The following is a 12780-nucleotide window of genomic DNA, read 5'->3' on the forward strand; positions in this document are numbered from 1 at the left end:
CCTTGTGTCTGCTGACAGGAACAGATCGACTATGGAGTAGCATCTAGCCATAAACAGTCTCCATTAGTCACAGACCTTTGAAAATAATGTGCTCTGTAAAAAGGAAACCAGTGACAGTCTACAACTGCATTCCTATAAAAAGAACAGCTGATCTAGGGAGACCGGAAGTAGGTTAGTGTGCTGCGGGCTGAGGTGGGAGTGCGTGCTAAGGGGTAAAGTCTTCTCTGGGGAAATTGGGGAGAGTTCAGAAACCACACAACGGTGGTGGCTCTACAATAGTGTAGTATTGCTAGAAGCCCTGAGACCTGGTAGCTCCCCGCCCCCTGCAGGGACAAATCCCAAGGGCTCCCCTCTGTCCAGTCAAGCAATGCTATACCACAGAGCTACATCCCCAGTGCGAAACTCTCTCCCATCTGAAACTCTTCTGCAGAGCTGGAAGCAAACACAACCCATGGCATTTTCATGAACCTAGTCCCACCCTTCCAGTATCTGGGCTATGACTCCTGACCCACAGTGTCCCCTGTCAGATCCACTTTCGCCACTGATGGGACAGTTGATCATATAGACAAGCCCCAAGAGGCCCAAGAGTCCATGGCTCGCCCTCTGGGCTCCTTGAACACAAGACTGAACCTGTGATGGGACCCACCCCACCCATCCAGCATTACTCCCTGACACCTCTGCCAGTGCTGGTTGGTTAGCACTGAGCTTCCCCCAACATTTCACACCCTTTGGGGACATCTACCTGGCCAGCAGCCCTGCACCAGCCAAGCCTGTGAGGAGCTCATGGAGCACTCCCTAGATTCCTTGACTTGCTAGTAGTGACAGGGACTGAACTATGTTAGCAAAGGCGAACTGTTCACGGGTCTCCCCTTCCACAAGTCTCTAGTCCCTGCCATTGAAGCACCCAAGGGCTGCATTCTGAAGCTTCAAGCATGCCTCCCACAGCACAGGAATTCTAAAAACACGGCCAGGAAGGGTCAGGATGCTATCGGCAAGAAGTGCCTGCCAGCTTCCTGCAACGGGGCACAGAGCCTAATGTAACAAGAATCAAAGATTTTAACAGTGTGAAGCAAGAAGTCCCCAAGGTATGGAAATGGCAGCCAGCTTTCTGTCATGCATAGAAGGAGAGGCTTCATAGTTTGGCTCCCTTCTCTGGTTACTCAGGTAGCCAGGCCATTCCATTGTGATCCCAGAAGGCAGCCCATTTGTAGGCTGAATTGGAGTGGGGGAGAGGAGCAGAGGCTGGGGGGGGGGTCTGTCAATGAAACAACTTGGGCTCTCAAACAAGGTCCAATCAAAGTCTATCGCACCAGAGTGAGGGAGCAGTCTTATTGGCCGGTGGGCACTCTGAGGTAGCAAAAGCCCCCCAATTGAACTGCCTGCCCTCACCTGGTTTCTTGCATTCAAGACATGATCCGGAAGGTGAAGGATTTTAGTGACTTGAGGAAGCTGTGGTCCAGGCATCCTACAGTGGACCTGCATCTATAACCACAATAGAGAGCACAGGAGAAGTTGGCCTCAGGATCAGAAGGGAAGGTGGGTCAGGGAGGAACAGAGCATGAAGAAGATAGAGCATTCTGGGAATTTTGCAGCCCAGAATCTTCATGTGTGTACAAGATTCAGAAAGACAGCAGTCAGGCAATCCCATGTCCACTATGGGGCCAGGTTTCATGAATAGCAATGTCCTGGGGACGACATGAAGTCTTTCTGCCTCACTGGGCCCCTCTTACTCAGCACAGTCCAGCTGACAGCCACACACAGAGGACCCTAGCTCAGCAGCTCTTATCCCTCCCCACCCAACTGACCGAGAAAACAGGCCTGGACAAACAGACCTGGGAATCTTTCAAAGTGCAGGGTTTTATATCACTGCAGAACTTCTAGGTTCAAAACGAGCTGCTTAGCCATTTGTATTTTTCTGACTCTCTCTGCTAATTTCTGAAGATTTCTGTTTTCTGCTTAGCCATTTGTATTTTTCTGAATCTCTCTGCTCATTTTTGGAGATTTCTGTTTCACATCATGCATGACTGAACTTTTCCAATCAGAGACAGGGACGGGAACACTGAAATTTAAATCTTTGGGTCAGGAGCTAGAGAGGGCTCAGTGGCTAAAAGCACCAGCTGCTCTTCCACAGAACCCGTGTTGGATTCCCAGCACCCACGTGGTGAGTAACAATCTCCTACAGCTCCAGTTTCGGAGGACCTGACAGCATCTTCAACACGCACCAGATACACAAGCGGTGCACAGACATGCTGGCAGGCAAAATACCTATACACATAAAAAAATAAAATTAAACAAAAATTTTAAATTCCATTATTAAATTTGAGACCAACAGAGTTTGAGCATTTTCTCTACTTAACAGGGAGGAAAGACTGCCCCTTCCTCACTCAGGGGGAGTAAGCACATAAAAGCATTCTCTTGATGGGATTTTGTCAAAACAAGATGTCCTGAATTGAGTTCCAGGAGACAGTTGCACCACACCCAGGCTTCTTAAATGAAATACAGTACAAGACTCGGCCTTACTACATTTGGAGCTGGGTGCTGACCTAACACAGGAAGCCTGGCTAAAGGAAGGGTGTCACCGGCTCAGCTCTGTCCTCATGCTGAGCTTCCCAGCTGCTGCTTGGGGACAGCATCTCATGTGCGGCAAGATTCCGGATTTCAAAAACACCTTCAGAGTCTAGTCCCAGTTTTGTGAGATACATATGTTGTAGTATGAGCAGCGGGGCTGCATCCCCGCCACCCAGCCGCCTGCACAGCTAGCTTTATACCCGAAATAATTACACAGACACTGTATTCTTTTAAACACTGCTTGGCCCATTATAGCTAGCCTCTTCTCGGCTAACTCTTGCACCTGGACTAGCCCATTTCTAATAATGTGAGTAGCCCACGAGGTGGCTTACCAGGGAAGATCTTAACGTGCATCTGTCTGGAGTGGGAGAATCATGGTGACTCCCTGACTCAGCTTCTTTCTCCCAGCATTCTGTTCTGTTTACTCCACCTACCTAATTTTATGTCCTATTAAAGGGCCAAGGCAGTTTCTTTATTTAACCAATGAAACATCAGATAGAAAGATGACCCTCCTCCATCATACATATATTCCTGTGATACCACACTATGGTTCCAAAGGATTGACAATGGCCTAGGATGCCTGTTAAACACAGATGGATTTAAAAATTGCTAATCTGTTGTTTAAGTAGGAAAGTTATTCCATTTGAAAATTATATTTATCTTTATAAGAAAAGAAACTAAAGAGGATCTAAGATTAAAATAAACCTCCAGTTAGTAACATGATCCATTTCTTCAGTAATTTAATAATGACCAAGGTGAGGGCGGGAGCCAAAGTGATGCTCTTCAGTTCCTGGTCCTATACCAGCTTTGCTACAGGAAGGGGAAATCCCTTCAGGACTGCAGCCAGTCAACTAGAAAACAGTCACCTGTGCCTGTGTCTTGTGTCCCCCTCCCCCCATATACACCATAAGACATCCACAAACTGTTCCAAACCTCAGAAGAGATTTTGTTCCTGGAGAAAAGCCTTTTGATTTAACCTTCCCAAGTACCATCTTCCAAGAACATTCGTTAAACAAATGTAGAGTTTTGCTTCCAGTCAAAACTTAGAACTCTGACTTTCCTGAAAGTATCCGAGTCAATGAGCTCACGCAGCTTTGGGGCTGACCTGGCCTGAGTCCTCCGTCATGGCTACTCTTTCTGTCCTGGTGCCTGGGGTTGTGGATGGCCAGCCCATTGCCTTGGAACTGTACCAGGGAAGAAGCCTTCATTCCTTCCAGCCTCAGGTGTGACCCGAACCTACCAGATACTTTAATAGCTACAGTATCCTGCTGTGTGTCCAGTTACGGACCCCAGCACGGGGCAGGTAACGCCCGAGTCTAGCTTTCCTTCACATCTCCTGTCCTCAAGAGCACATTGCTTTTCCTTTCCACAGACAGTATGAGTGAAAAACCACAGCCGTCCTGTCCTTTGATGACAGCATGCCAGTTAGCTGGCAGCCCATGCCACCCTGATGTTAGCTAGGATCCATGCTGCTACCAGGGATCCATGTTCCTACCCGGAGAGGGATCCAGACATCAGCCAGGGTGCAGCCTTTCAAAGAGGGCAGAGGCCATGGGTCTACTCCACAGGGTCCATGTGAAATGAAGACTGCTCATCGCCCGCTAACCTCCACAAACACGGCAGTAAGGCAGAGATAGGCTCTTGCAGAGAGAGTCCTTGCAAGAGGATTAAAGCATCGTACTAGGACCCCAAAGCAATATTCAGCACACTCAGAGGTTTCTATCGTCAGCATCACTAACACACAAACCGAGGAGGACGCTCACAGACTCTCTGAGAAGCACAGAAAAGCACTCATAAGAGGAAGAAGGAAACGGCTGAGAGCCCTTTCCTGGCGCTGTCTCTCTTGTCCTCCAAGTCTTGGCTCCTAATAACAACCACGGCTCGATCTCACCTGCCACTTCCTGCAGCCGCTTCACCACCCTCACACAGAGACCTCACTTCGGTCAGTCTCCTCCGGGGATAATCTTGTGCAGATCCCAGACCAAGCCTCTTCCCTTCCATTATCTCCCAGACCCCTTCTCAGTATGCGCTGCCTGAGATCCAAAAGTGCTGACATCTCAGGATGTCATACGCTGTGGCTTGTTTTTCCATCCAAAGACGAAGTGACCCCAGCACCTCTCAGACCTTCTTGACCCATGCCGACACTGGGAACATCTGACAGCAACCTGATCCTAAAGCAGGAGGCCTCATCGCCCTGACCCAGCCTGCAAGAAACCCTCCCACAAACTTGGCAGAGGCCACTGTCCACTGCCACCAACCGTGGCCTTCCCAAGAAGGCCCTGACCTGGTGTCAAACCTGGCTCTAAGGCAGAAAGACCCACACAGTTGTGGAAGCTGGCCAGCTCTCATCTGCTTCAGAGGAGGCACCACATAGATGGTCCTCACACCCACGTTTTCTCCCTTACTAGGCCTAGGCCCATGGTCTTGGCCTCAGGACCAAGATCGTGGCTCTCAGGACCCAGGAACCTGAATCAACTCTGCCTGAGCTTCTCTGAGGCCACTCCACACTTTCTACTTCATGCCCCCATGCGCACGTCTCCCTCAGCCCTCTAGAGGCAAACTTCTCTCTAACACACAGTGGCTACTGCCACCCAGGAACAGCCTATGTGGTGTCTCAGGAACTCGGACAATAGATCTGTAAATAGGACAGCTTGCATACCCTGACTGCTTACTCAGACCTCAAGGATGACTGTGAGCCCAACAATTCTTCTGACTCACGGGGGAGGCCTGGCCCTCTACCTAAAGGAACATTCTTGAACTGAGAAAAGCTTCATTGTTGAGCTTATTCTTCACATGAGGAAACTGAGGCTCAGATAATTTATGCGTAGGTTCTGAATCACACAGCTAGCAGGTGGCTACCCATTGTTCTCAAATAGCCCACTGTACTCCCCAAGACATGTGACCAAATGTGTGGAATAAGACACCAATATTCCTCTTCAAGGGGCTCAATTCCTGCCCCGAACATCCTTAGAGGCAAGTTTTGCATCTCTTCCTTCCCACCATTCAAACCAAGCTTCCACAGTGCCAAGGTACCACTTGTATTTTAGGTCACGGCTCAGGGTAGAAACTGTCAAGGAAATGAGTTTCAGCAAATCCAAATTTCCCAGCTTGACAACTTCCTACCTGACCTTGGTCTTTCATCAGCTCACCTTGCTGGCCAGGGCTCCGGCCAGGGCCTTCCACTGGGTCCAGCCTGCCACCACACCGGAGCCCACTTGCCACACCATCAGCACAGACAGAGCCATTGGCTGAGATGCTGAGGGCATTCAAGTGTGTGGGGATGGGCTCAAAGGTGGGGTCCAGCTCCAAGATCAGCCTGTTAAGTTGCTCAATGGACTGGTCGATATCCAGAGTCGGAGAGCCTGGGGAATGACCAGCGTTCAGCTCCTGATGGACTCCGTTCATGCCTCTGTCCTCTGGAAATCTTGGCTGGAGCTCTTTACCAGGACAGAGTGGCTGTGTGTTGGGGGGATTTGGTCCGTTGCTGATGCCTCTCTGAACAGCCACTCTGCTGCTGGCTCCACGAGTTGGAGTGACCGGGAGGTGGGGCTGGGGCTGGGCAAGGCTAGCACCGTCCACTGTACTGTGGTTGCTCAGCCTGGCCTCCCCATCTGGGGCAAAGCTGTACTGATGAGCAGCCACCATCTGCTGCTGGCGCACCCAGGTCTGGGTGGAATAGTTGCTTTGCCCATAGGCCTGTGGCGGAGTGGGTGCAGAAGGCTTTCTCAGTAGGGGCTGCAGCTGCTTTGACTCTCGGCCCCCACACATCCGCTCCCGCTCATAGAGAGAGTCCACACCAAGACCTAGGTCTGGAGAAAGGGCACCATGGTGATCGTCACCAACACCATTGCCAAAGCCATCAGACAGGAGGGAGTTCTGGCTGCTCTTGAGGCAAGTGAAGGGGCCCAGGTGGGCTGACTGGGGCCCTTCGGAGGAAGAGAGAGTGCCCAGGCTGTCCACACTGTGCAGATCGTGGTGGGGCATCTCGTCATCCAGAATGTCCGTCTCCCGGTCCTTCAGGGCCGTGCCTCCGTTCACGTGGACCTGGGCTGGCACCACATGGCGCGTCCCGCTATACTTGCTGTGCACGTCAGTCATGTCTTTGTGGGAGCTCGAAGATTCTTCCAGGCCAAATCCGCTGAGTAGCTGGTCCAACTCAGCCTTCTCCTGAGGGCTCAGGCCCCTCTGTGTACCCGGGGTCGGGCGTTCTTCTGTCTTATCGGTCCTGGCCGAGGCAGTAGAGTGGCCGGAGTCACTGCTGACTGACAGGGTGTGATCACCGTGGTCTGGACTGCTGGTCGCTGGCATGCCCTGAGGGCTTCCAGGAATGCCAGAATCCGAGGCGCTCTTCTTCCTCACCTTGGCATACAGGCTTCCATCAACTGGGCCCTGTGTGTGCAGCACTGTAGAGAGAGCAAGAGACAGGCCATGAGCCAGGAAGCAAAGGGAGTACCACCTACGACAGCGGGCACATAGGGGAGTGACTTTATAATGGAACTCAGCAATAAACAGGTGCACACTCAACTGGGGTCCCAAAACTCCACAGATCCTCTATCAAGTGAGAATTAATTTTAAAAAAGGGATTCGTATATCAAACATATTGGGCAAAAATCATTTCTGCCTTTTCAGCTTAGTTTGTCACAATGAGGATGGAACCCAGGGTCTCATAAGCTATACCCCAGCTTCATGTTTACATACCAATATAGGATTACACACACACATACACACACACGTAAGCATGCATGGATGCACACACGCATGCACCTCTATAGAGATGTTTTATTTTTAATCATTAGTGTCATTATTTTGAATGTGGAGCCCAGCTCAGCTCACAAATCCCTAAGACCCAACTGCTCATCTGTACTTCCATAAATACATCTAACACTTTTTGAGCCTGAAGGCTCCAACTATCATTAAACCCCCCATGTCACTGATAAACCTGCCATCCTATCAGCACTCTGGGATGTGCTAAAATCTAAACATGCAGCCCAATGGGAAGGCAAAGTATGGGGATCAAAGGGCCGGTGGATACAGCACTAGATCCTTGGACAACAGAGACATCTGATAACCATCAGAACCTCGGATCCTTTGGGCCTCACTTGCTGGCACTACACACGGGAAGCCTTGCAAACATGTGGGCAGGAAGAGCTGAATGCCTGCTGCTGTTATTAATTAGGACCCTGGCGGCTGTACGTGGAGACTCGCGAGCCACGATCTGCTGACTGGCAGCTGTAATTGCCTTGGCCACACACAGGGCGTGTCATAGCAAGAGCTTCCTAAAATAAGCTGCAGTTCGCAGTCAGCACATCTCCCTGGTAAACCTCCCCGGCATTGCTGGACTCTCAGCACTGTGGAATCATGGGCATTCCACAGCAGGGGAGCTGCGGGTGGCTGGAATCCTAAGCTGTTTAGGCACCTAGAATTCAAGGCTTGAGCCACCATCCGCCTTTCTGGGGCTACTGAGCCTATTCATGCAGCAGGTTAGAAGAGATTAGCCCTGGGCATGTGTCTCATGGCCTCTGGGTACAGCTGGACACATAGTCACACTCAGCAGCTGCTGCCGTTTTGGGGGATGGGTTGACTCACTGGGAATGGGGCTGAAGGGTATGGGGGTGCTGTACCAAATGCTCACACAGCCCTGAGGACACAGCTCCGAGAACATGCTTGCTTGGGCTCCCTTCTCAACTTAATTGCACCGTAGGGCAAGCATGCAGAGATGAGAGGACAGGGATAGAGAACATGGATGTGCAGTCTACCTGGAAAAGCCCAACCACATCTTAACGTAGAACTCGGGGGAGGGGAGCTCTGGGGGTAGGAATCATACAGAAAAACTGTAAAGAGACCAAGTTCAGAGAGAAGGCAGGTGCAGACACGCACATACGCTGGACGGGGGTGTGGAGTTATGGACCTTCATGTTGTTATTGCTTGTTTAGGAAGATGAGAGGCTCCGGGAGAGTAAATAAGATTAGGCAGCTGTCAGAAGTGGGAGGCGCCCAGAACCGAGGCACCAGGGCCTGGGTGCACCTGCAGTTCCACACAACCTACCTGCACAGCCAAGGTCAGGAGTATACCTATTTGAGGTTCCATTGGTGGCCCTACCTGAGCAAGCAGCACTGAGCCAGGTTTCAGACACAAAGAACCTGAAAGTACATGCTATACCCAGCTCTGTGAACACCAGACAAAAATGCCTGGAAAGGTGATCCTAAATGTCACTGTTACAAAGATCACCAGGCAGCCATGGGCAGAATCACTAAGGCTGCGTAAAAGAATGGTCCCTGAGAACATCAAGCCCACGGCTCATTCCCAGGCTCTATCAGGCTCTACCAATCACGGAGTTTACCGTGATCTTCCAGTTCCCACACAAAAGGTAAACAAACGGGATTCTGCGTGAAGGCTGACCTGAGCGCTAACAAACGGGATTCTGCGTGAAGGCTGACCTGAGTGCTAACGGCGGCACAGAGGAGCATCTCTATGAGCCCCAAGGAAGCATCAGCTCCATCTGTCATCAGAGTGTTCCGCTGCGGGAAACTCAACTGCAGAAGACCCAGTGCGCTTCCTTCTGCTCGGCTCAGTGTGAGAAAGGCACTGATGAAAAGCTTCTACTCCACGAGGATTACAGAGACACTGCCTCATCGCCCCCCTCCACCCCCCACACAGACGCACGCACGCACGCACACACTAGGCAGAATGCCAGAAGACTGCTACTCCAGTTCCCTGCACTAGGCAGGCAGCTGGAGCACAGATCACTGGGACACAGAGCTATGGGTAGGAGTCTGCTCATCTCGAGGGCAGAGTGCAGGCTGCTAAGACAGTTCATGTGCAGCTTCCATAAGGTCTGAAGCATGAGTTCTTCATAAATCTTAATTAAATGGTACCAAGGCTTAAAAAGGGGGGAAGGGAATGTAAGAATGAACTGTAAAAATACTCTTCTCATTTTCTAGTGTAAACCAGAAGGCAGCCCAAAAAATACCTTCAAAAATTCTACAGTCAATCCTCTAGCTGCTCCTATGAAAACAAACAGCACACAGAAGACCTAGAAAAATGGTAAAGAGTGGGCTAGTTCTCCGGCTGGCAGCCATGAATCATCCTGTTGTTAATTTTATTAGTAACAGAATTTTTTTAATTTGAGTTTTTAGAAATTTTAATCACGTGTGTATGAGAGTGTGGGGGTTTGCATGACTACAGGGGTCGCTGAGGCCAGCACAGGACATCAGGTCCTTTGGAGCTGGAGTTCCAGGAGGTAGAGAGCCACGGCCGATGTACTAGGAACCGAACTCAAAACGCTGCAAGAGCGGTATGTGTTTTTAACCACTGAGCCACATCTCCAGTTCCAAATCAGAGAGATCTTCAAATGACAGTGACGCAGAAAAAAACAGCGTGGTATCTACCCTGCCCGTGAGCCTAATCTCAGTCCGGCTCAGTTCTAAGCCCCTAAGAGGGTTTTATACATATATGGCTATGATACCACAGGCAACCCCAGTGGTATCACAGAAACAGAAAGGGACCGTCCAACCACAAGAGTGAGAGACATGCTGGACTCTCTTGAGCTTCCTGTTGCACACATAGATACTAGCTCTGAGCATCACAACATGGCCAAGAATTCTACACGGAAAGCATACTAAGCTTCCAAGCTGGTTTCTCCTGCTGGAGGATGGAGAGGCCAGGGGCCCAGGAAGGCAGAGGAAGCTGCCTCATGGCTACAGCTCCTCATCTGCACCAGTAGGATTCATAGGCAGGAGAGCAAACAGCTCTGGTCCTCACTGAGCCCACCCCACTTGCGGGCAAAGCGCCACTAGTCACCCTCTTGACAAGAGGGTTGAGAACCTCCGTCTGGACACCCAGTGACCCTTCAACAATGGAGAGACTAATTGTCCCTCGCTTCTCACCGCATGACAAAACCTGGGTCACACAAATAGCCAACTAGGGTCTAAAGACAGATGTGCCTTGCAGCCCTGGGCCACCTATAGCCAGCGACTCCTTTCTTTTCCAGACCACATACCAGGTCTGCCTGTCCCTGCAACACAGGGGCAGGGCTGGCAGCCACACCTTGCTGTCTTGGCCGGCCTTCACTGGACAAAGGGCAGAAGGAGAAAAGTCCCTAAAATGAACCATCCTCGGGACTCCAAAAAGTTGAAAAAAACTAAAATCCCTACATGGCAGTTCAACATGCCCACGGAGTAAGAGGCAGTCACCGAAGGTGTGAGGGATGTGTGGCCATTCTCTGGCCAGTGTGCTCTGAATCAGAGCAATGGAGAGAAAGACAGCAAGGAGGACAGCAGGAGAAGAATAAATGGTGCTATGATTTCCAGTCTCATGTGCTCTTGTCACCTCTGAGGTGACTATTTCAGCTCTGACAGCAGGGTCGAGGACCTGCCCATCTTCTCCGTACATCTGTGTCTAACGTTGTTAAGCTTATATGGGCAACAAAGGCCATCTCATCTAAATGCTGGTGTGTCTAAGAAAATGCAAAAACTGCTAAGAATGACACAGAGAGCATCCTATTAGAAATGAAACATCAGTATGAGCACTGACCAGTTGCAATCCTGCCAACCAACCCAAAGGGAAACCTAGACCTCACCACTGTAGGCCCCTATGGGCTTGGACTAAACACTAAAAGATGGCCATCATTCCCTCAGGCAAACAGCACCTTATTACGTAGCTCTGGTTTGGAAAAATGGTGCTGGAGCTCATTTTCTTCATCTAGACCAAAGAAACAATGCTGCCAAACAAGCCCCTGGTGAGTTCTATGCTATCAAGGGGCAGAGAAGGTGAGTCCCAGCCTGGCTAACCCTAACCCTGTGAAGTTTCGGCATTCTGACCACCCTTCTCCTATGGAACACAGTGTGCTCCCTAAGCTGCTAGCGTATGAGGACGGGAGTATAAGGCGTAAGATTCTGGGAGCTGTGCTACAGCCTCTCCCAGGTCCCCTGCCTCCTTTTGTATCCGTTATCTCTTGGTTCCCATAGGTTCTCAAAGCCCTCATTTAAAATGCCTTAGCATTTAAGTATAATCTAGACACATCCTCCACCCATAGGCTTAAAAGCCCCTCAAAGCAGAAGCTGGTGAGATAGTGATTTACGGAATAAGGACAAAGGAGAAGGGGCTCTACAAATTCAGACCACTGTTTCTTCATTTCAAGCCTTCATTGGTTGACTCTGTGGATGTGGAATCCGAAGCTACAAGAGTGACTGCTTAAACAGCAAGTTTTCAGCATTTCCCACATACAAAGGACAGACATACGGGAGCAGTCTGAAACCAGCCTCATTCTGAGGATGGAGATGAATCAACCAGAGCCGAAGAAAACTTTTCCCAGGAACTCAGGTTTCCAGAGACAAGGGAAGATGCTCAATATATCTCCATCCAAGGTAAGCCTTCCATTCGGTGGCCCCTTTCTCTGACCACTGTCACCAGGCCCAGCCAGGCTGACAGGGCCTCCCCTTCAGAAGCAGCCTGTGTGCCGACTGGTCACTATGTTTCTGTCGCCAAGGTTGTTTATCAAACACACATACAGTGCAGAATGACTTGTGTTGCATGATACAGGGGAGGTTCTGGGCGGGGAACCACAGAAAACAAAATACAGACAGGACATTCCCATTTCCTTGAGGACCATGACCACAGATGTCCCATCATCGCCACGTGAGATTCCTCCCCATCTCCTTACCTCACACACTCCCTCCCTATCTCCCTCCCTCCTCCCCCATCTCTGCGGCAACAGAGTTTGAATCCAGGGCCTTAGACCCACTGCAATTATTCTACCAAAGACCTCTATCCCAGCAATTTTCCCTTTTCATTTTGATATAGCGTCTGACTAGATTGCCCAGATAGGCCTTAAACCCATCCTGCATGTTATGCAGCCGTTGAATTTACAGAGTTATTGCTTCTACACCCCCACAGAGCTGGGACGACAGTCCTGAGCCACCACGCCTACCTGTAAAATGTGGCTTTCCCACAAGCAGGGAGAGGCATCCACAAAGTATTTCAAACGAGAAAGACCAACAACAAAAACAACAAGATGAAGAGGGTGGAGAGATAAAACAGCAGCTAAGAACAAGCAGAACTGAGTACAGTTCACAGCACTCACGCATCAGGCAGCTCACACCAGCCTGGAACTCCAACTCCAGGGGATACGGACCTACAGTCTCTGCAGGCACCTGCACTCATATGCACATGCGCGCATGCAACATGAACGCCCACACGTAGTTAAAGAATAAA

General features: G+C 50.3%; 1 protein-coding gene across 1 annotated transcript in view; it reads right to left on the reverse strand.

Annotated features, from left to right (window-relative positions):
* Tns3 (tensin 3) overlaps nucleotides 1-12780 on the reverse strand; it is a 194938-nt gene that overhangs the window by 57859 nt on the left and 124299 nt on the right. Inside the window, exon 17 of the mRNA XM_005359223.3 lies at nucleotides 5718-6971. Within this exon, the coding sequence (XP_005359280.2) occupies nucleotides 5718-6971 (1254 nt within the window). The remainder of the gene's footprint in view (nucleotides 1-5717; nucleotides 6972-12780) is intronic.

Source organism: Microtus ochrogaster, linkage group LG1, assembly GCF_000317375.1.
Source record: "Microtus ochrogaster isolate Prairie Vole_2 linkage group LG1, MicOch1.0, whole genome shotgun sequence".
NCBI classification, from domain to species: domain Eukaryota; kingdom Metazoa; phylum Chordata; class Mammalia; order Rodentia; family Cricetidae; genus Microtus; species Microtus ochrogaster.